The 23,305-nt window shown below is 28.1% G+C and overlaps 1 protein-coding gene across 2 annotated transcripts in view; it reads left to right on the forward strand.

Moving 5' to 3' along the window:
* The first annotated feature begins 2,552 nt into the window (after positions 1-2,552).
* Positions 2,553-23,305, forward strand: part of cdi (serine/threonine kinase) — a 224,533-nt gene continuing 203,780 nt past the window's right edge. Inside the window, exons 1-3 of one of the 2 annotated variants that reach the window (XM_075380121.1) lie at positions 2,553-2,656; positions 7,200-7,295; positions 12,045-12,638. In XM_075380121.1, the coding sequence (XP_075236236.1) occupies positions 12,339-12,638 (300 nt within the window). In that variant the 5' untranslated portion in view covers positions 2,553-2,656; positions 7,200-7,295; positions 12,045-12,338. The remainder of the gene's footprint in view (positions 2,657-7,199; positions 7,296-12,044; positions 12,639-23,305) is intronic. The other variant, XM_075380122.1, reaches the window with a different exon arrangement.

Here is a 23,305-nt window from a genome sequence, read left to right on the forward strand (position 1 = left end):
CATGTTCATTAATTCGCTCTTATACAAAATAAAAAGTAACGTTAAACAAATAAAATATACATTACACTTAACTTTTTGCCTGTTTAGCCTCCAGAACCACCTTAAGGTATTACTTCAGAGGATGATATGTACAAGTGTAAATGAAATATAGTTTTGCACAGTCTCAGGTTGACCGTTCCTGAGATGTGTAGTTAATTGAAACCCAACCACCAAAAGAAACTGGTATCCATGAACTTATATTCCAATCCGTATAAGAGTAAGTACCTTTATTAGGATTTGAACCTTAGAACTCAGCTTCAAAATCAGCTGATTTACAATGAAAAGTACACCATTAGACCAAATCTGTGGGTTGCATTATTCTAAACTATCCTATTTTTAGTGTCTTATGAAGGCTTAAAAACCTTCTCAAATTTAAAAAAAAAAAGATTGCAATGTACCCTTCAGGAAGATGAAGAACAAACTATCACACACCAAATACTATTATCCTTGACTACGTTAACTAATTATATATAACTGGACAAACAGGTTGCGGATTCACACATTGCTAGAATGAATACAAAACACTCAATTACAATTTAGTCAATATTCTTAGATTTCCTTGTAGAAACAAATCACAAGTTCACCAAACTTAAGAAGTACCTGGTAATTTTATGTTAAAATTAAGTTCTGATAATTTTATGCTAAAAATGATTATATATATAACAAAATTTGAACATTATGAAAATATATTTCATAATGTTTTATGGAAGATAAAACTTTTATGGTAAAAGTGTAATTAAAATGTGAACATAATTCAAAATTGAATACTCCACCCAATACATCCTTATTAACCCTTCAACATGATCAAATGTGTGTTCTACACTGTATTAAAACAAGCTGCTAGTAATATAAAAATATCAGCAAAAAATTAGCGGTAGTGTCATTGAAGATGCTTCAAGAATGTCTGAAAATGTTTTGGTATACAGAAGTTTAAAAGAAGTAGAAAAGAATATCCTTGCTAAAAATCTTATAACTGGAAAGGAGCATTTAAAACTGCTGCTTTGAAGAATTTTGAAAAAAATGAATAGTATCAAAAGTATGAATAAAGTTTATGAGAATAACAGATTTTAAAATATTTTACCAAATCTGTTGTAATTTAAAATGTAATAATTGTAATCAGTATTTTTTTATTTAAAGTTATTTTATATTCTCTTAAATACTGAAAGCATATAAACAGAATGATTAAACTATTCTCATTAAGTTATAAATTGTTATAAGCATTTTGGTTGCCTTGATGTTTTATAAAAAAGTGAAGTACATTCAATAATTTGACTGAAAAGTAAGAAAATGAATTAATGTAACCTTATTTTAATATTTATGACTGAGTGACTTTGTATAATTATCACATAAGGCACTTAAAACAAAATAAAAATTTGTTACATTTACTGCTGATTTTTACTTACATTTTGCTGAGATTATGTAAAAATTTATTACAAATACTGTTTGGCATTATCTGTCTAAAAAGATAAAAAAACCCTGTATGAGCATTGGTAGAGAGGGATAATCAACCAATCAGAATGGATTATTTTATTTGCCCTTCCTTTCTCTTCTTTACTATTTAATATTAAACAGTAAATACTATTATTTTTCATAGCCTTTTGTCATTTTCATACAATATATATTATATTAACAAGTTGCTAACTCAACTAATACATATTAATTTTAATACTGATAATATTTTATCAAAATAAATTACTAACTGCATTAAATAGTTGTATCAGGACAACAATGCTTACAGCTAATTTTTATAAGACCATTACACATGTTTTATATGAAATATATATAACTAAATTTTACCTTTAAATCTAGTTAAAAATACAATTCACTCAATTAGAAAGGATTACTTATAAACAATATAGAAATAAGAAGAAAATATTTTGTTTAAATAACAGAAGTAAAAAAATAAACACAAAGTAACTTTTACATGTTTACTACTGCAGCTCCTATCATTAATAATCAAGTCAGCTTCAGTTGCATCACTGCAAGTTATAAAGAGTAAAGTAAGTTTTTGCAACTATGTTGGAAAAATCATGGAGAAAAGAGACATCACCTCTTTCCTCCGTGGAATAAAAAAAGACAAAGGTAATTTTGGATTTGATAACATAACAATTAAATTGTGTTAGTGATAAGTGCTAATGTTTATTAGAAAATCAACTAAATTTACTGTTCTACTCTTTAAACTTGTACAATAACAATTCTACATTTAATTTTAACATTACAGTGAATCATTTCCCTCATAACTACCGGTTAAAAAACATAACACGCTATTACAACTGATTTTATTTGAAATTGTTTTGGGAATAATTTTAGCAGTATAATCGTTTTAACAAAATAACTGATAAACTATACATATTTAAAGAAAACAGTTTTGATTATAAATCAAAACAAAAATATTATTTCACTACACTTCTATTTTTTAAATTAATAATGTGCAATTCAAATTTGAGAGCGGCTCAGTCAGATGATATACAATAATTTCTAATTTAAACATCTTCGTACAGAGAGCGTTGCGTTAAAATGGCGATGTAGTATCATGGTAATAGAAAGTTCGTCAGTCATTTGTGAAGTGTTGTTAGTGAAAAGTGTTGTGATTGTTAATTCGTGTTGTGATTTTTTGGTATGTCATTTGTTATGTTTTATTTACTTATATTTATGTTTATTTTGTGATTATTTAATTCGCTGTTCCCTTTATTTATCGATGTTATTTCTCTTAGATTTGTTTTCATTAATTTTTAACGTACATTTGTTTGGGTAAAAACGATTCATAATTTTTTAATTATAAATTTATTAAAAAAATTAATAATAAATTTTAAGATTTTATCTCAATCGATTTAATTGTGTTAATTGCATTTGTTATTATAAACAAAAAAGTACTGTACGAAACTTAACCCACAAAACCGTCAATTGTCAACCTATTTATCTACTTCGATTTAAACAGTCTTCATATCTTATCTGTATAAATTCTCTTTATAATTTAACGTTTACTCTATCATTTTATTATTGTAGATAATTTTTACTAGAAACCGGATCGACTAAATTTATTGTTTTGGTTGTATGTACTAGTTATCTTCAAGAAAGAGCTTGTTAAAAGATGTTTTCATTTTTGTTGTATTGGTTGTAAGATGATTGAATTTTTTTCGTAGTTAACAAATTGTAATAAGGTTTTCATTTTTGTTTAACAAGGTAAAAAAATTAAAAAATCATTATAAACGTGTTTATGTTTGTAAATGTTTGTTTGTGTTAACAGTAACTGATACTGTATTTTATGTATAAAATTTTGGGTGTATTCGGAGTTTTGTTTATTATATCAAAATTATCAGAATTTTGTTTATTATATTTATTTATTTCTGTTGCATATTTTGTGTTTTATTAAGATACTCTGGTCTGCATTACTTTAAATCGTTTAATGTTATGAAGTTATTTATCAAAATATTTGCTTAACTTCTTACTTATATGTGAAAAAGTTAATCTATAATTAAAAAACCCGTATCAATTCCAGAAAGCTATTGACAATACGTCTTTTTAGGCTGTGTACTATTAATGCTGATTTGCAATGATGATATTAATAATGTAGAACATTTTCTTGTTTTAAACATTGTCCATTTATTAGTTAAAATAAATTATATTTTATTACTGTTTCTTAAATTTTGAAACGAATTTTAAGATATTTTCTTGTACTCTGCCAGTTGTTTGTTTCAATAACAATTCTATCATGTTCTAGTGCTTATTTTTTTAAAATGATAATTTGGGTTTTGTATGACTTCAGGTAAAAAAATATTTGTTTTTTATTTTTATATATTTAAAAGCATGTGAAACTTATTTTAGTTTTAATTGCCAAAAAAAGTTATAGTGTGGGTAATTTAATAACAAAAACTTTGGTAAAGATGTGGTAACAAGGCCTGCTAACTTAAAATCTGTGTTTATTTATGAAATGAACTTAATAACGTATCTTACATTGTCATCATTAGTCCAATTAAAATTATTGTGTATTATTATACATATAAATATATTTATATAAAATATTATATTAGTGATAAATACAATTTTATAATACTTGTTTATGTTAAAAAAATACTTATAAAGTCTTAACAGATCACATTGGCATCTTTTGTGATTGTAGATAGTAGTCATAATGAATAAAATCCAAAATATGAGTTATACAAAATATGAGGTAAATTTATAATTTTTATTGCTTATATAAAAATATAAATAATGTCTTATATGCAAATCTCAAATATTAACACATTTAGCATTAAAATGATTTTTTAAAGAATTAATCCCTCTAGCAGTTTCTATTCTCAAAAAAACTGCTCTTTTTTTGAGTCTTGTACAGGAAAAATAATTTTTACATTATTAATCGCCAAACATTAAAATTAATTAAACATTGCAGTGAAACGCCTTGTGCCTGTGTGGTATGTGCAAATGTAACAGTTAATAGTGACTTCCTGGAATAAGGTTCTTATATCACATCAAGTACTCTATTCATTATAATGTTTATATAAATTCGCAGTTTTTTGAAGCATTTCAAAGATTTTGTATTTACAGTACTGTGTGCTAAAATGAATAACAATTAAATTTGATGTTGCATAAAGTAGTTTACAACAAATCTTACAATTTGGGAAATGATATGAATCATAATGGAGAATAATATCCAATGAATTGTAAAATCTATAACGATTAACTTTCTGCATGTCTTTCTGTGCTTTTTTTCTCATCTAGATAATATAATGATTTCACTCTTGGTATGCTCAGTTTGTTAATGTGACCTTTGAAGAGTATAACAAAATTGCATTAAAAAAAACATATATATATATATTTTTTAAATGGTCTACATTTAAAAATCTTTTATGCTAATTGTAATATTGCACTCCAAATAGAAATTGGAAAATTAAGTAAAGTCTGTTTTGAAGTAATTCATAATCAGCTTATCTCATTATAAGTGGAAAGCATTTTACAAAATAATATCGGTTATTATTTTATATTTCATTATAAATGAGGTATAATTTTCTTAAGCATTTATTTTCCCCCCTATGTTGTAATAGCCTATTTTTTTTTTGTCAGTTTGGTTTTTGTTGTCTCTAGACAGGATTAACTGATTTTTATGAAAATTTTTTTTTATGATGATTTCTGATTATTAATCACTGATGACATTTAATTTTGGTTAAAATTAGTTAAGATGGTGGGGAGATATGTTCAATGTAGGTTTTGTATCCTTAAATTTTACGAGTAGAATTCTTTACTACTTTAATGTTTGGTTAATTTTTCTCCTCTATAGAAATTTGTTGAGGCTGAAGTTCTCGGTAGTCTGAACTGCATAACTTCTGAGTTTCAAATTTGAGAAAGTATTATAAACTATTTGTCAATTATTTTGTAGCATTAAAAGATTATGCATCATTTTTTCAAAATAAACTTTCCACTGAGATACAGATGTTAGCTTTCTGCAAAATATTTTCTTTTATGTTTAATTTTTCCATTTAAAATATTATTTGCTAATTAAGGAATCCAGTTTCATTCAAGTTTCTCTATATTCAGTTTGGTATATAGTTTTCAAAATGTATAATGAAAATTAAAAAAAATTTGATAAATTTTTGTGAAATAAAAAAAGAAGTTAATGAATGCATGCAGTTCTAAATTCAGAATATGTAGATTTATATATCATAACAAGTAGTATTTTGTATCTGTGCATATTGTTTAGGGAATGCAGTCTTGCTTATATTAGAAATGTAATGATCTCAATGTGGTTTTGATTTCTCAATATATTTCACTAATTATATACACCAGATTTATATTTGATAACTTGTGTAGATGAGAAGTTATTAATTTAAAAAAAAGATATAGATAGATTAACAGGAAAGAAAGAAAGATAGATTAAAATACATGCTATGTTAATTGGATATATTTCCTTCATTTTGATTTCCTGAAACTTGGCATGGCCATCTGTTTAAATATTCTTTTTAATTTCTATGGTTGAGTGAATAAAATAAGATAATATTTATTTACTTTTTATATTTGGAATTAACTATGGTTTTTTCTAAAGAAAGTAGCAACAAAGATGAAATGTTACTTGTTATAGGGTGTGTAAATCTAATCTTTGTTTATATGAGGGCGGTTCAGGAAGTATTCCCCATTTTGCTGTAAATGAAATACTCGCATCAATAAAAATATTTTGTTATATGCAACTATAGCTTTTAACTATTTTTCAGTATAGTCCCCGTTTAAATTTTAAGCATTTGTCATAGCCTTTGACTAATTTATAAATGCCATCTTCATAAAATTCAGTTGTCTGGGTACCTAGCCAACCTTTCACGGCATTTTGAAATTCATCTTCATCATCTAAGTGCTGTGATGCAAGCTTCTTCATGCGAGTAAAGAGATGAAAATCAGTCGGCACCAAATTCAGGCTGTAAGGGGTATAATCAAAAATGTCCCGTTGGAATTGATTCAGTTCTTGAGTTTTTTGAGTGCTGTAAGGATGAGTGTTGTCATGCAGAAATACAACACCGCATGACGTTTGTTCCGAATGGCTCGTCTAAGCTTCTTCAAAGTTTCACAGTAGACTGCTGAAGTAGCTGCTTGTGTCGTAGCACTTTGATGACGATGAATTTAAACCTTTTTCATGCAGGTTAGAAGATTCTTGTATCGCTCACAAATATAATTCACTTCACAATTTGGCATTATAATTAACTTTATGAGTTTTCCAGGGCGTATTGTCTCAAAAGGAAATTTTTAAGTTCTAATTAAATTCATTCTAGATTGATGTGACAGTTATCTAACAATTATTTGATCAATTAGATGTTAGGATTGATGCTTTTGTTTGAGCAAAGTTTGTAGTTGTTTGCTCCAGTGATAGGTCTGATTTATACTATTAAGATAAATTGTCAAATTTTTTTCCTTTAACTTTAAGAAAAAGATTGAAACTTAACATGACGATTATCTATTTATTATAACAAGTCCTGTAAACTTATAATATGTAAAATGTATAATTTACAAAGGATATTTTTTGATTGTGACATTTGTCTGGTTTAATCTGATGTTGAAAGGCATTGACTTTAAAAGTTAATGGAAAAACCATAAAATGCTTGCAGTTTCTTGTATTTTTGTTAGAGGAATTAGGAGGCTGGCTTTACGTTGGCTTTAAATTAGTGTTTTTTTTTGTACAGGTAACACTAGGAATCGTAACCGCTTTATCAAATCATTGAAGATTTGCCCTTACCAGATCATACAAATAACAGGAATACAATAATTCTACATTGGAGGTATGCAGTTAAGTCAAATTGAAACATTTTACTGGATTTAACTTAATATTGCACCAGTAGTATGTAACTTGGGTGTCTATAGAATATATTTATTAAAAATGACTGTATCTTATCTTTAATTTATAGGTTTTTCTAGATACTGCAGAATTGTCAAGCTGTTGTTCTTATTCTTAGAATAATTTAGATTAAATTTTATCGTACAATGATCAGAACGTTTGAAATTAACTAGTGTGCATCTCAGCTGCTAGTTTGGTCTTTTTGCAACCTTTGATGGAAATAGAGAGTACTCAAATAATTCTATAAAGGGGCTTAGCACTTTATTGAATTTCAATAAAGAGATGGCTGACCATTCAGCTACCATGAGTTGCTAGCATAGTACCGAAGATGGAACCTGTGCAGCAGCTGAGCCAGTTCTAACAGATTGATCCGAAAGGTAACACAGCGGTAAGATAGAGAAAGGGAAAGGTCAATTAAAGGGATGCTCTTGTTGATATCCTGATATTTGTCTTTATCAGGACCACACATTTACTTGTGTAAATTTTGACAGACTTGTTGGTTATTTGTTTGTGATTAGTTTTGTAATGTTTTACTTATATATAAATTATTTTCATTTTATTTGCTTAATTTGTGAGATTGGTAGCATGTAAACATTACATGAAGTACAACTATATTTATTTAATTGTTTATTTATTTATTATTCAACATTTAGTTTTGATAAATTATTTTATTATTATTTCTTTAGAGCAACATGAAATGTATAAAAAAATAATAAATTTAGTGAAATATGAAGGCATTGCAAGAATAAAAATATTTGGTATCTCTTAATTTTAAATAATATTAATATTTTTTTTGCTTCCTTGTATGAAGTTAAGGAAGTGTTGTGATCGCAAAAAATTTCAGGTTTCAACGGAAATATCCATTTTGACCATCCCTGAATCGATTTTGACTAGTGTGGGCGTGACATCTGTACGTACGTACATACATATGTGTGTATTTATGTATCTTGCATAACTCCGATTAGCCGTAGGATATTGAACTTTGGGATTCAGGACAGTTGTAACATCTAGTTGTGCGCCTCTTCTTTGGTCAAAAAATGGACCAAATTTTGAACCATCATTTTGGTCCAAAATCCAAAAAAAATTTGGATTTTGGACTTTTTCTTGATTGCAGTAATAAGCCCTGTTTTGAGAGAGCTTTTTAACGATATATCATAAGTGATACTTATTTTCATCGGTTCCAGAGTTATAACCAAATGAAATTTTAATTAATTAAATATTTAATTTTATAAGGGGAAGACACATTGGTTCGAATCAGACTTCATCTCATTTTTTTCTTTAACTTTTTTTTTTAATTTAAATGTATTGATTTATTAATAATTATTAACCTCTAATTGTAAAAAAAAATTACGATAAATAATAATTCAATAATAACAGTAAAAAAAAGAGATATGAAAAAATATCAGAAGTTATTAATGAAATAAAATTTTATGTACTTTACAAAAAATGTGTATTCTACAAAAAGTTTGTATATGTAATTTAACAGGTTTACAGTGAAGTCATGTGGTATCCATGTAAGATTTTTTAAAATTATTCAAGCTGAAATGATTTTTATGAGATTTACTTTGGGATAAGTTACTTTCCTAACAGTAACATGTTTGTAAAATTTATTATCTTAGTTTAAACGGAGCATATAATAAATAATTATTAATTTTAAAGTACACTAATCTAGTTATACGCCAGTAGTTTTGTGAAAAGTCAAAACTATATATTTTATATATAATTTAAATAATATATGTTGTAGCATGGTGATAATAATTTCTCTATGATTGCGCAATCCTGCCTTAGAAATTTTGGTTCATAAAATATTTCTTAAATTTAAGAATTTTGTAAGTTATTATATCGCTGAATTTAAATGTGGACTCAGTTTTTTCGCAATCTGCATTACTATTTTTGCTTGGTAGTATTTACCATATTGTAATTAATAGTAAAAATAAATAAAATAAAGAAGTGTTTATTTAAGAAATTGTGATTTTTATTATTTATACATTTTCTAAAATAGTGTTATTTAAAAAAATACATAATCTTTATCTTAGTTAAAAGTATCATAGTGCGTTTTTCTTTTGCTTGTAAATCTGTACCTGTTGTGTTCTTTTTTGGGATGTTTCCATTTTTACGATGTGGGATCCAGCAATAGTGCCCAATCATTATTAACATTCCATCAACCCTGTTACCATATTCCATTTTTTAATATCTTGACTGATTTTTTTACTTGCTGCACTGAGATTTTCTAGGAAAACTTTTTTTAAGTGTGTATATAGAAAGTTAATTTTTATCCTCATAGAGCATCCAAAAGCTTTGAATTTTTCCAGTTTGTTTCTGTAGTTAAGTATATCTGAAGTCTGGATTCTTTTTGTTTCCTGGAAAATTTGAATGTGATTTTATAAACCAATCAGGTCATCTTTTTAGTGTTTGTCGTAGCAAATATAAAATTTTCTTCAATTTTTATACATCAGGCCACACGAAGAAGTCTTCTTTTAATTTAGCTTCTGATAGTTGAGGGAATGTGTTAGAAAGATATTTAAAAAACAACTGTATTCTTTTTTTTTTTGAGAAGGTCTGCAAACTGTTTCATAAGCTCTAATTTTATGTCAAAAATATTTTATTTGAATCGACGAGACTTTTATATAAAATATTTTTGCTTCAATGAGTTTCAGTTTTTTTCAGTAGCTTCTTAGAGACCAATTCCTTTCATTCCCCCAATTCTGACTTTTATAAAATTTAAAAAGTTTTTCACTGCTATCCTTTAACCACATGTCACAAATATAGAAAAAATTATCTGGATGATTTACATAACTATGGCAAGACATTTTTAAAAACAAAACAAAATTCACTATTGATGTTAACATTAGAATACAACAAAACATAATTGCTGTTACAAAAATGTAACAGTATTTTGACGAAACAGAATGTCTAGAAAGCTTATCAGCTTTCTAGACATTCTGTATTGTCAAAACCATTGAATATTCTGGTAGTACATTGAAAAAATGTAAATTTTTTTGGGATACTATATTAATAAAAACTGTTACAGAGAAGTAATGTGTAGGCTTGCTGGATAATGTGTACTAACTGTATTTATTAATTCTTATCTGAAAAATTATGTATTTCTTTTTTATTTCATTAAAAGTTATACATGATAGAAAAAAATTTAATTTAACTTTTGAATTCAAAAATACTTATGGAATCTTGCAAAATATAATGCTTTTTACATTGTACATTTGTGTTATTTTTGTAACCTGCTTGTCAAGTTATAAATAAAGATACGACGAATTGTATCATTGCATTACTGAACGGTTAATGAGGTAAACTTGTTAAGAGAAAATACTGAAAAAAAAAACTGATGTTAGTTAATATTTAATGGGAATTTGAAAAATAGCAAATGTACATTAAAAAAAAAAAAATTTAAATAAATAGACAGTAAAGTACTTAACTTTTTCTAGATTCTCCAAATTGGGCAGAAGTTTTTGTTTTTTCTTTATGTAAGAACTATTTCACTCAAAGGCAGACTGCTTTTCATGTGGAAGTCTTGGGTTTGTATCATGTTCAGGCATGCTATTTTTCATACACCGTAAAATTTCCTTTCATATTCCCGTGCACAAGCTTTGAGGTCATGCGGTGAATTATTTAAAGAGCAAAAAAATTTTTTTCACTTCTCAAATTTCCTTTATCACTGTATCATACATATTCCTGATTCTTTATAGATCTACTAACTTCCTTTTTTGCTTAAAATTTACCTTTTAGTTAACTTCCTTTGCTGCATTCTCTTAAGATAGCTGAAATATGTAAGTTTATCTTTCTTAACCCTCTCAACCATTCTGTTCACTTCTACCCACACTTTTTCTTTTATTTTTTATTATTTTCTTGTTTTCCCCAGTTTGCTTCTCAGAAATGTTATTTCTGACACATGGACTTTACTTCCATATTATTTACTCAACACCCAGGTTTGATAAGGATTAGAAAACAATTAAAGTTTTATATATTCTAGCCGACCAGTTATAACAAGGCGCTTGCATCAGGGAGTAGATGTGTGGCTGTAAGTAGAGGAAAAAGCGCTTTGCTAGAACGGCTCTTCTTTGACCTTTGTTGAACTTTCTTATCTGATACTAGGCTTCTGATATTTTGATTAAAAAATTGGAAGGCTTCTGAACTTAGGAAATATTTACCTGAATGTGTGAAGTTCTCACTTGATTTTAGTTAACAGCATGAACCTAATTCTTCTCTTACTACATGTAACTAAATCGATTAGCAATTTATATTGCTAATTTCTATCCTCAAGCGATGATCATTTACAAATAACAAACCGATTTTGAAAAAATTTATTTTAATTTTTATGAATCCTTTACATCGCTAACATGAATTGTATTTAAAACAGCACACTTCGGTGTTGCAATCCTGATTTAATCAGGAATCAGAATTTTTTCAAGAAGTGTTTAGTTTATCACTTTGCGATGTAGATTACTATTACCGTATGAATCGATGTTTTATTACTGTTCCAGTTAACGCTCAACCTTTATGATAATATTGTGTATTAAAGTAATATTAACAGTAAAAACTTAATAAATAAAACAATAATCTTTTGTAAACAGGTTTTGGGCTGGCACAGACCTCATCATCATAACTTTTAAATCTTAAAAAAAATATGTTTTTATTTGGTGTGATATTTATTAATCTCTTTTTACTTTTGTCTTTATAGGATGGTTGCGGTTTACTGAAAAATTTTTTGTGAACAGTATAGAAAACAAAACTTGATGGAATGAGTAAAGTGCTACGTCGAGTTTAGATATAATTTAAATATACATCTTTAAGATTATTTTAATATACCCACTGTAATGAAACTATGATGGATTGTTATATTGTAAATATTTTGTTGAAAGCCAGTGAAGTAATTAAATCTGTGGATATGAATTCAATGGACATTACAGGAACGGTGACATAGCAGTTAGTTAATTAAGTGCGATAATCATTGCGAGTTTGAAGTTCGGTGGTAATGTTGCGGGACAGTGGTTATTGCGATAGTTTCTGTGATTCCGGGGGAGGAACGGGAAAAGTTACAGTTACAACGCGACAACCATTGATTCAGCCACCGTTAATCGCAATGGGAACTGAAGAACGTCATTCACAGTCGACACCGTTATTACCCGGAACAGATGTGGATGATCTTAATAAAGATTCAAGAGTTACAGGACCGTCTTGTCGTGCGTTAAGGCACGCTGTTGCGGGCTTAAATCGTCTTGATGATTTTTCTAGAGAGAAAATCGGTTCAGGATTTTTCTCTGAAGTATTTAAGGTGAGTTAGTCTTCTTATGTTTTTTTTTTATTTTTTGTAAGTTTTATTTTAATTTGTAGTTACAAGTGATTATCGAAAATTTTAAGGATGTTTTGTGCTTTTCATTCTTGATTTGCTTTAATCGCACGTAGAAAACTTTGTAAATTTAATTAAAAAAAAAATTATTTTTAAGATTACACTAACTTTTTTTTTAAGTACAAAAACACCTTTCAGTCGTGTATTTAAATCAGAATTTCTCTGCTTTTTTGGCATAGATTTTAAGTTTGAAAAAAGAGAAAGTTTTAAATTTTTTTATGTATGTAAAGAAAAATGTTTCTGTATAAGTTTTCTAATAGCTGTCTCCATCAAATGGGCCAATTTTGATTCTCTTTTTTATTTTGTATTGGAAGATCCTCTGGTGGTTCCGCTATAAATGTTTACTGCGTAAAAATACTTACCATGTGTGAAAAATTGGATTTGTTTATTTACAACTGATTTTGTTTTTTTTCATGTATTTATAGTGATAAAACTTTTCTATAAATTGAGGTTAATTCTAAAATGGAAACCAATAATAAGATGGGGGTTTCTCTTATGTAATTGTAAAATATACATGTACGGTATTATTTAAGAAAAAGTATGCTAATCAGGTCAGGTTTTGTAGATTTTGACCTCTCATGATCTTACAAAAAACAATTATAGCATTGAAAAATTCCAGAAAAATGTATTTTTGTTATTAAGAATGTACGCATGCATATATTATTTATGTTGATTTTTGATCGGTATCTTTGGACTAAACAGACCGGTTTGGATGAAGTTTAGTACGATGATTTCTGTGGGACATTGATGTCAAGTAATTTGGATGGTCAAAGTGTCAAGGAGATTAGGACCTTACGTGTACTGCATCTCAAAATTTAATTTAATGCTCTTAGGTACCTAAGATACTTTTTGAATGTATTTGGTTATATTCATTTCTCTATAAAGGGTTGAGGGCAAAAATACATTTTCCTTTTTTATCATTTCTGGATTCTAAGTTACATATTGTTGTTTTAATTAGATGATACCATTACATTAGTATGTAATGCTTTGGTATATAACCAAATCATAAGGTGAGAGTAATTCTTGTCATTATCAAACACAAAATTCCAACCAATCACATTCTTTGTTTTTTAACCAATCATAAGGTGAGTGTAATCCGTATCATTATAGGGCACAAAATTCCAACCAATCGTATTATTGGTTTTTTAACCAATCATGCGATGAGAGTAATTCTTTTCTCATGTTATGCCATCATCGTACTTTTCTATTCTGTATTGTTAATTTATTCTTGTGAACTCTCCTTATTATTTATTTATTTTTCAGTTTTCCGTTTCTCCAATATCATCCGTGCCCTTGTTTCAAATTCTTCCAGCTCTTGTTTTTCTCTTTTTCTTAGTTTCCACCTTTATATCTACGAAAAGGTACGTTCCAAATACAATGCTTCACAAGATCTATCTTTATCTTAACATGTGATAAGTATTTCATTCTCTTAAACGCTTCTTTAGTCTGTCTTTATTCTTCTTTTTCACTACTGTTACCAATTTCTATCCTTCCCTTTTGTACGTGAATATTACATCAGGTTATTGTTATATACTTTGATTTCTAAACATATATTTTCATTCCATTCTGACGTCGTGTCTTCTGATTTTTCCATCCTTTTACTTTCATTATCCTTATTTTTAGCATTTCTGTTCGTATCTTGAATTTACAAATTAAACGCTGTTTTAGAGTAGTGTAGCCTCCTTTCAAAGTCAAATCGCTAATTTTTACGACACGATTAGTCTTGTTGCTTATCTTTGAAAATCTTCTTAGAGGAACTTAAATATATACCAAAAATGAAGTGAATATGTAATATTTTCTCTTTAAAACTTTTACTGTCGACCGATTGTAATCCGTTGATCATTTCATATCTTGGATTGAAATATTTTTAGAGCTGAATGTAAACAAGCTAAATTCTCGTTCTAATTTCATTTAATTATAATAAATACAAAAAAAAATCTGGTGAACAAGTTTTAAAAATAATCTAATTTATTTTTATTTTATCTTTCATTACCACAACTTTGGACATATTTATACATGTATTTTAACTAGTAAGATGAATTGAGTAAATTAAAAAGCGATATTATATTTTTCATACATAGAAAACATTTATATTTACTGCAATCTGCGTAATTTTTAATATATTTTTTCAATAAAAGTTTTGTTATTTAATGAATATTTTTCTGCTAGTAATTGTTAGTAGGTATATTCTGGACAGTGTTTATGATTTGACGATTCACAAAAACCGCAAAATACAAGCATCTGGGGTATAATTAAAATTAATTCTACTTATGATAATTTTTTTAGCGACAATATATCTATAAGAAAGATAGACAGAATTTTATTGTGCCAGTGATTTAAGTTTTAACGTGTAAAAAGGCTTTGAGTTATTACTTTTTTGTTTAAATGAAGTACTTAATTTTATTTATTGTATCAACAAATTTAGTTTAATTACTTCATTGTTACTATAAGATTATTATTATTATTATCTTTTTTAACCTTGATAATTGGTTTATGAAAATGAGTGTCTTTTTATATCGGGTATTATATATGTGTTTGAATTTCTTAATTAATGTGTTTAATATATTTAATAACGTTTTTTATTATATATTAAATTAGACAAAAAAAATGAATTCTTAAATTTTATTTTCTAGTATAAATTTAAAATTACCTTCCTTTATTTTGGTGCGAGTTTAAACAAGTATACATATTTTCAACTGATAATTTTTATATATGTAACATTTAGTCTTGTTTTTTTTTTTTAATAAAAAAAAGATTTTATTACATTTTTGAATATAAAATGTTTTGTTATTTATTTTATTTATATTTTAATTATGCATGCATGGCCTTTAAAAAACTACCTGTTAGAAAAGAAAACTTTTCTGCGACATGAAATAAGATGAGAAACGTGCATGCATCTTGAAAAATTCACAGAAATATCATAAAAAAGATAGTAGCAGTTTTAGTGAATGATAATCAGTGTGGATTTAGATTTATGAAATCCAGAATTACGTATTTATTTGTTTAAATTTATTTGTTTTCAAAGTAACTTTTTAAATTTTTCATGGAGAAAATATTTAAATATAAGAATGACATCAAGCTATGCATTTCCTGTAATCTTATTTTTTATTTCTATGTTTTCTATGATTTTTGGAAAAATTTTAAACGAGCTGGATCTCTTTGTTTGTATCTATAAGTACCTTCTCTTATTTTTTATCTTTAAACCATTTTTCTCGGATGGTATCCACGGGATTTGCATCAGCCACCGACTGATCCTCTATGGTGCCTGATTGGCTATCAGAGTATCCGCTTCCTTAATGAAGTTGTAACTGTTGTGGTTATACCTTATTTTTTCTGGATGTTATACAAAAAGTATAGCGTTTGAAATACTGATCGGGGAAAGCCGAGTTAGTTTTTTACCAAGCGTTGTTCATTCTCACACTTTCTAATTGAATTGTTGGCTCTTCCTCAAAGGACTTAGTTCTCTGATAATTTAACCGTAGTTATTTCCAAAAAAAGTTTTATGGAATTTTTATTTTCATTCTAAAACATTATGGCGTAAGTTCATTCATCAAATGAATCTCTCTATTGCTTAAAGTACAAGTTCACCGCTGTTTTCCTTTGCTTACAAAGAACTTAAAGAGGGCTCCTTTTATAGTTATTTCATTTCACTGTTTGTCTACCAAAGGCAAAATTAATGCTTTAGAATTTTTTTTTTTTTTGTTTGTGGGTGAAAAACGCCTGGGCGTTACCATCGCCCGGAATTTTATTAATAAAAGGGTAAAATAACTCCAAAATAATAAAGTTTATAAGGTGTAAATGTAATATTAATCATATAATAAAAATTTATTAAAACAAGCCAAGAAGGCAAATTAAAACTCAAAACTAATACCGCAGACGAAGTCTTTAAAATATAAAAGTTAAAATAATCGAATAAAGAAACTATATAAAACTTACCTAATTCCGATGGGTTGTGCAAAAGTCCTCTCCCCGGATAGTAAAATTAAATAAATAGAACCAATAAAATCAAATTTGAAAGTAAAGGTTAAAATTATTAAAAAAAACTCTTCTAACAGAAAAACAATATATGATTAAACTTTTTGCAGTAACCTGGTACTACGCAAAAAGAGAAACATCCGGTCCAAAATTCCGTTATTATTGCACAAGATATCACGGATGTTTCTAGCTATATTAAACTGACAATGCAACGCCGCATAACATATGCAGTCCACGAGAATGTGGTGCACAGTCATGCGGCAATTGCATCGTGTGCATAGGGGTGGGACTTCTCCTGACATCAGGTATTCGTGTGTGATCCTCGTATGTCCTAACCGTAACCGGCAGAGGACCGCTTCCTCACGACGAGATTTTCTGCAAGAGGAGCCCCGTGGCAACACTGAATCTAATCCGTCGGAGTTTATTATCGACGTTAGTCGCCCGGTCGCTTTGCCACCTTGCTCTCAGCGATTGTGTTATACGATCGATAAAATCAAAGGTAGTAACTCGGGTGGTGAAAGGAGGTTGGAATACACGCTTCTTTGGCAGTATAATCTGCTCTTTTGTTACCTAGAATCCCCACGCGGCTTGGGATCCAGTATTTACCAGGTTTAGTATTACCAGTCTTATTTCAAAGAGGACAAGTATTACCTCTGGAAAAACTGATTATTTTGATTCATCGAGTTGGAATTGCACTTTTCGAGTTAAGTGTTTAAAATGGTTTTGGTGTCGATATTTTATCTCATGTTTTCTAACAAAAAAATTGTTCAAAAATAATGCAACTGTTTGTAATTAAAACATTAGTTTTTCTGGTATTTTTTTTTTTTTTGCAAAATAATTGACATTTATAATTTTTCGTTTTTAAATTTGTTCCTTTCCAATTTCCTTGTTCAGCATTGAAGTTATTTCATTTGTGATTCCCCACTCTATGTGAGTGATGTTAAATGAAATGGCTGCCTCCATTTTGATAAAAAAACTTTTGATTTTGGAAGAAGAAGGTTTCTTTCGAATTTATATAAATGTTAAATGAGTATCACTATTGAGTTCCCTAAAAAAAGTGCATGTGCTACAACAAATTTTTGAGGCAGTGGTTTAAAACAGTATAATTTTAAATACCTGTACAGAAAACGTTTTTTGAAATTTGAATGCTAGCTCCGGTTCCTTTCTAACAGAGTTTTTTTTTTGTTTCTCATTAAGGATTTATTCTAGAAAAATTATTTTCAGGAATAAATAATAGTAATAATATAATTAATGAACTTTGTAAGAAAGAATTTTTTTAAAACTGAGAAAGAGTACCCTTCCTTCTCTTAGTAAAATTGTTTTGTAATTTATTTATTTAGGTTGCGGTTTAGGAAAAATTTTGTCAGAAAAATGTGAATTGCATTAATTTGAAAGAGTTCTTTAAATTTAAAACTGGGGGATTCACCAATACCCAAACTGAGGAAAATAGTTTTTTATATTTACTTGCCGACTAAATTAATATTCTAGTTGCAAATTTTTGAGCAATTACGATTAAAAAAATAGATTAAGCAATACTTAAAGAGAATTAAAATTACTGAATTTGAATTTGAATTGAGAGAATTTTAAATTACTGATTGGTTTCTCTGATTTACCTTGGAACAAAATCAGTTTTATGTAAGTCTTGGTACTTACTTATGTATTAACGCCACCGCAGCTACAGCTTTATTTAAAAACAAAGTAGTCAATCGGATTTCGGTGGAAAATGGGCCGATATAGAGTTTAACATAGATTTAAAACAGTCACTATTAATTTTAATAAATGGTTATTTATATTTATTTATTTTATAAATATAATTTAACCAAACTTAACCTACGCTCGCTTCGTTCGCTAACCTTGACTAATTAACAGAAGTGTTTTGATTATTCAAATATTATTAGCAATAATTACTGAATTTATTAAATAAATACTCAAAAAATTACGGTGTTAATTAGTCAAGGTTAGCGAGCGAAGCGAGCGTAGGTTAAGTTTGGTTAAATAATTATATTTATAAAATAAATAAATATAAATAACCATTTATTAAAATTAATAAAGAGATGTTCATTTTCCACCGAAATCCGATTGACTACTTTGTTTTTAAATAAAGCTGTAGCTGCGGTGGCGTTAATACGTAAGTACCGAAATTTTAAAGAAAAATTTGAATGAAAAAAAATTAAGTAAAAAAAAAAAAAAACCACATTTGCGTTATAGATTAGTTCCCTGAAGGAACATCAAGTAATCCTAGGTATTTTTTTAAAAATATTATAATATGTAATATTATAATATGTATATTTAATAATATGTATATTTTGTCACAGTTAATTGATTGATTAGACTTATGCAATTGTCATTTTTTTTATATTCTATAGCATTCGTTCTCAGAGTGGGTGATAATGCTCCCTTGTGAGCGCTGGAGGCGTTCAGGGTGCGGTAAAAGGCCCACAGAAAATTTGGAGCAGTCTAGAAAGGTGATGGCTGATTAAAAAAAAGGAAAAAAGTTATGTTTTCGTGATATTTTAAACTAAAATTAAATACGTACTACACTAGTACAAAAAATTAAAGGGACACGTATATTTTATGATAAAAAATGATCGCATTCAATCTACTTTAACTTTACAACCAAGAGGCTTAGAGAAATTAATAAAAAAAAAATATTAAACATTGAATACTCTACTTTTTGACAGTATACTTCAGATTTAAAAAAAAAACAAATTAAAAAAAATCAGTGAGAACATTTTTTTAAATTTGAAAGTTTTTCGTTGTGTTTGACCAGGCGCATAGGGGAAACAATTTTTTTAAGTAAACTGAATTAAAATTATTTGAAAACTAAATTAAAATTGTTTGAAAACGTAAGACTTTAGGTTTAATTAATTTTTTTGTATGTCTCTACGATTTTTCCGAATTGAAATATTCCACTTTAAAGAAAAAATGTTACTTTTTTAATTAATGCTGCATATCTTCCGATCTGAGCAACGTACTGATACAAATAAATATGGAAATTAAAGGGGTTTTTGAATGCTGTTTTTAAGAGCTCATGTTAAAAACAGCAATTGTAATAATTATTTTTAACAGATTGTAAGTTTAAAAATTTTGGGGTGCTAGAAAAGTTTTAGTGTGGGTGGTGGGCGAAAATGTTTGAGAATCAATGTTCTATAGTAATCATTACCTAAATACAATATTTCATAGATTTTTTATTGGTTTCAATTCAGTGGCCATTAGACATTAAAACAATTTCAACAGGCCAGTAAAACAGGAAAATATGTCTTTAATTTTAGCTCTAATCAACAGGAAAAAAATTATTTTAAATGTGGCTCTGGCCACGTTCGAATTTTATCCTCATTTTGCAATCTTCAATTTCCGTAGGTGTTACAATACAATCAGGTTAAAAGGAATACAGATTAATTTTTTACCAGGAACCAAAATGTGTTTTATCTAATATTATGATTTTTCATTTATGTTTATACATTTTTTTAAAAACTTTTTCAGTTCGTACTTAGTCAATTTGATTTTAAATGTTATTTTATAATTTTGTTCAAAAAACAGTATATAATTTATTTTTTCTGAATTATTCATGTTGTATAAAACGATAATTCTTCTGAACATATAGAAGAATTTGTTTCTTTCTAATTATAATTTTAATTTTCACTCTTATTTATAGAATTTTATCATTATTTAATGTGATAATACAGAAAATATTTGGTGTAATGGTTATGGACATCTGCATTATCTAATGGATTTATAATTTGAATCATTCTTAGAGTATTTATTTGTTCCAGTAACTTATTTTGTCATGTTGTTTATTTTCTTCTCAATTTAAAATGTCCAGAGGTTACGTGGACATGTGCGTGTAATGTATCGTTAGGTTACGTGTAAGCTACTTGGAAAAACTTCAATAGGACCTTTGAACTAGAAAATAAAATCTGACGAATTGTAATACTTTCCTGGCTTTGGTTATATTCTTATATAGTGGGAAAATAATGGATACATGGAAATAAACACAAACACGTTTTAAAAAGTTAAAAAAAAAATCAATATTTTTAAATCTTGATCGGTTCCCCTGCTCAATATATTACCCCCAAAAATATTTTATTTTGGCTCATTTGCATTACTATTATGCATTGAAAGACAAAAAAAAATTTGGTTAAAAAGTATACAATAAAAAAATACTTTTTTGGGAAAGGAGAATTTAGGGTAAAATTAAAAAAAAATTGCTGATAAAATCGTGAGAAAATTGACTCAAAAAAAAATATTTAGCGCACCCCCTTAGAGATATTGACCCAAAATTTTATCACCAAATTCTCCCATATATATGAGTCTCTATACAGAATTTCATCAAAATCAGTTTATCCAGTCAAAAGTAATCAAGCTTCAAACACACGTATATATGAACGTAACCCTCTCACTTGTTTTTTTACCTCTCCTCCTCTCGTTTTTTGGTTCTTTAGATCATGAAACATTGAGAAATGCCTAAACTCTATATCAAATTTTTTAACCGATTACGATACTTTCCTTCTTGCAGCATAGCTTTAAAGATACGGTGGCAGGAAAGTAAAAAAAAAGAAAGATATAATTGGTCCTTTATTGAAGAATTTGACTTTAAACATGCGTAAAAAAAAAGTAAAACGTTCAAAAAACCCGAAAACGAAAAGAATTTTCTTAAAAAAAATAAAAAGAAGAGGAAAAATATGGTTTATCAAATACCGTAGCTAAGAATATATATATAGTGTTGAAAATACTGTCGTAAAGAATAATTAAAGTACGCTAACATTGCTATTGATCAATTAATATTTATTCCTGATTACAATATCGTTTTAATGATTGAATCTTTAATCGCGTTTGATGTTTGATGTTCTATTTGTTTAGTTTTCTTTTATAATTGTTTCTTAACGCCTATTATTTTCTATTTAGATAAATAATGTAAATATTAATAATAATTAGTATTAAAAATGTGGCTTATTTTCGCTTAATGTTTGCATTAATATACATTAATAATTATTTATAATATTATGCTTTATAATTCAGTATGCGCACTACGTCTTTTCAGTGCTGTTTTTATACAGGGTGATGTTTTAGTCCTGTTACCCAATTGTTAATGTCTGGTAATTTTTTTCTAAGAAAGGGAAATTTTGTTTTGTGACACGAAGTTGGTAGCGCTACTCAACCGGTATAGATACGGCAGTGTAAGTTGATTCTCTTTGATTTGTGTAAATTTTTGTGCCGTTTCCGGTCGTGTTACGAACAGAATATCTTTTACCGTAGAACAACGAGTTTTCATTCTTGAACGATATTTTGCTACGAAATCATACGCGAGTGTAAAAGAATCGTTTCAAATTAAATTTTTTGGTGTTCCTCCGCCAGAAAAAATAAAATTTCTAGGCTAGAAAACCGATTTCGAGAGACAGGTAGTGTTTGCGACTGAAAACGTAGCGGTCGACCGACTCGCTTGACAGATGACGTTTTAGAGAATGTGAAAATAAGATCGCTCGATTCTCCACGGAAGTGTTTACGAAAACTTTTCACGCAAGTCTGTTTGTTATATTCGAGTGTTCAGAAAGCCGCTAAAAAATTGAAATCGTATCCGTATCGCGTACGATTAGTCCAAGAGCTTCAGCCTCCAGATTTAAACAAGCGATTGCAATATTGCTGTCGGTTTAGGTCTCTCGTAAACGATAACGGAATCGAATTTTTAAACACGGTGTTCTGTAGCGATGAAGCTCGGATCCATCTCGATGGTTATATGAACAGTCAAATCTGTCGAATTTGGGCGGTTGAAAATCCTAACGCTTTACAAGACAAATCTTTGCATCCTGAAAAAAATTGGTGTGTGGTGTGCGATATCTCGTCATCGTATAGTCGGACCCGTATTCTTCGAACAGACAGTAATTGGTAAGTATACAGGAATACTGTGCGCCGATTTGTGTCCCTCCTGGAACCTCAAGAACGGTATTGCTGGTTTCAGCAAGACGGCGCTACACGCCACAGGTCTCGAGAAACCGTGGATTTTCTGCAAGAGTTCTTTGATGATCGAATAATAAGCAAGGGCTTAATGGCTTCCAAGGTCACATCTCCCGACTGCTTTTTTCGGGGCTATATTAAGTCCGAGGCCTTCAAAAACAATCCTCACACTATTAAAGAACTTAACAGACTTAATCGCGAATATTTCCAATGCGACTCTTAAAAAGGTTTCTGCTAATATGCTGAAAAGAGTCCGTGCGTTATAACCGCAAGGGGTGGGCATTTTGAGCATATTCCTTAACAATTATGTAAGTGATTTCTTTTTATTAAATGTCTTTTGTAACAAATACATTTTTTATTACACCTAAATTTCCCTTTCTTAAATTACATTTAAAATTGGGTAACAGGACTAAAAAATCACTCTGTATTTGTATATGTTAAGTTGTTTTTACTTGTAAAATTTATATGGAATTTATTGAAATAATAAATATATCGGTATCTGTTTTAAATAAGCTGTGAAATTATTTTGTTTTTTTAATATTATTTTTTTAGTATTCTTGTAAAATTACTAACGTTCATTTTGTTGTTTTATGTATTTTATATATATATATATATATGTGTGTGTGTAATGTGTATATTTACTACTTCTATTTTTTGTAATATTA

This window comes from Lycorma delicatula, chromosome 12, assembly GCF_047948215.1.
Source record: "Lycorma delicatula isolate Av1 chromosome 12, ASM4794821v1, whole genome shotgun sequence".
NCBI lineage: Eukaryota > Metazoa > Arthropoda > Insecta > Hemiptera > Fulgoridae > Lycorma > Lycorma delicatula.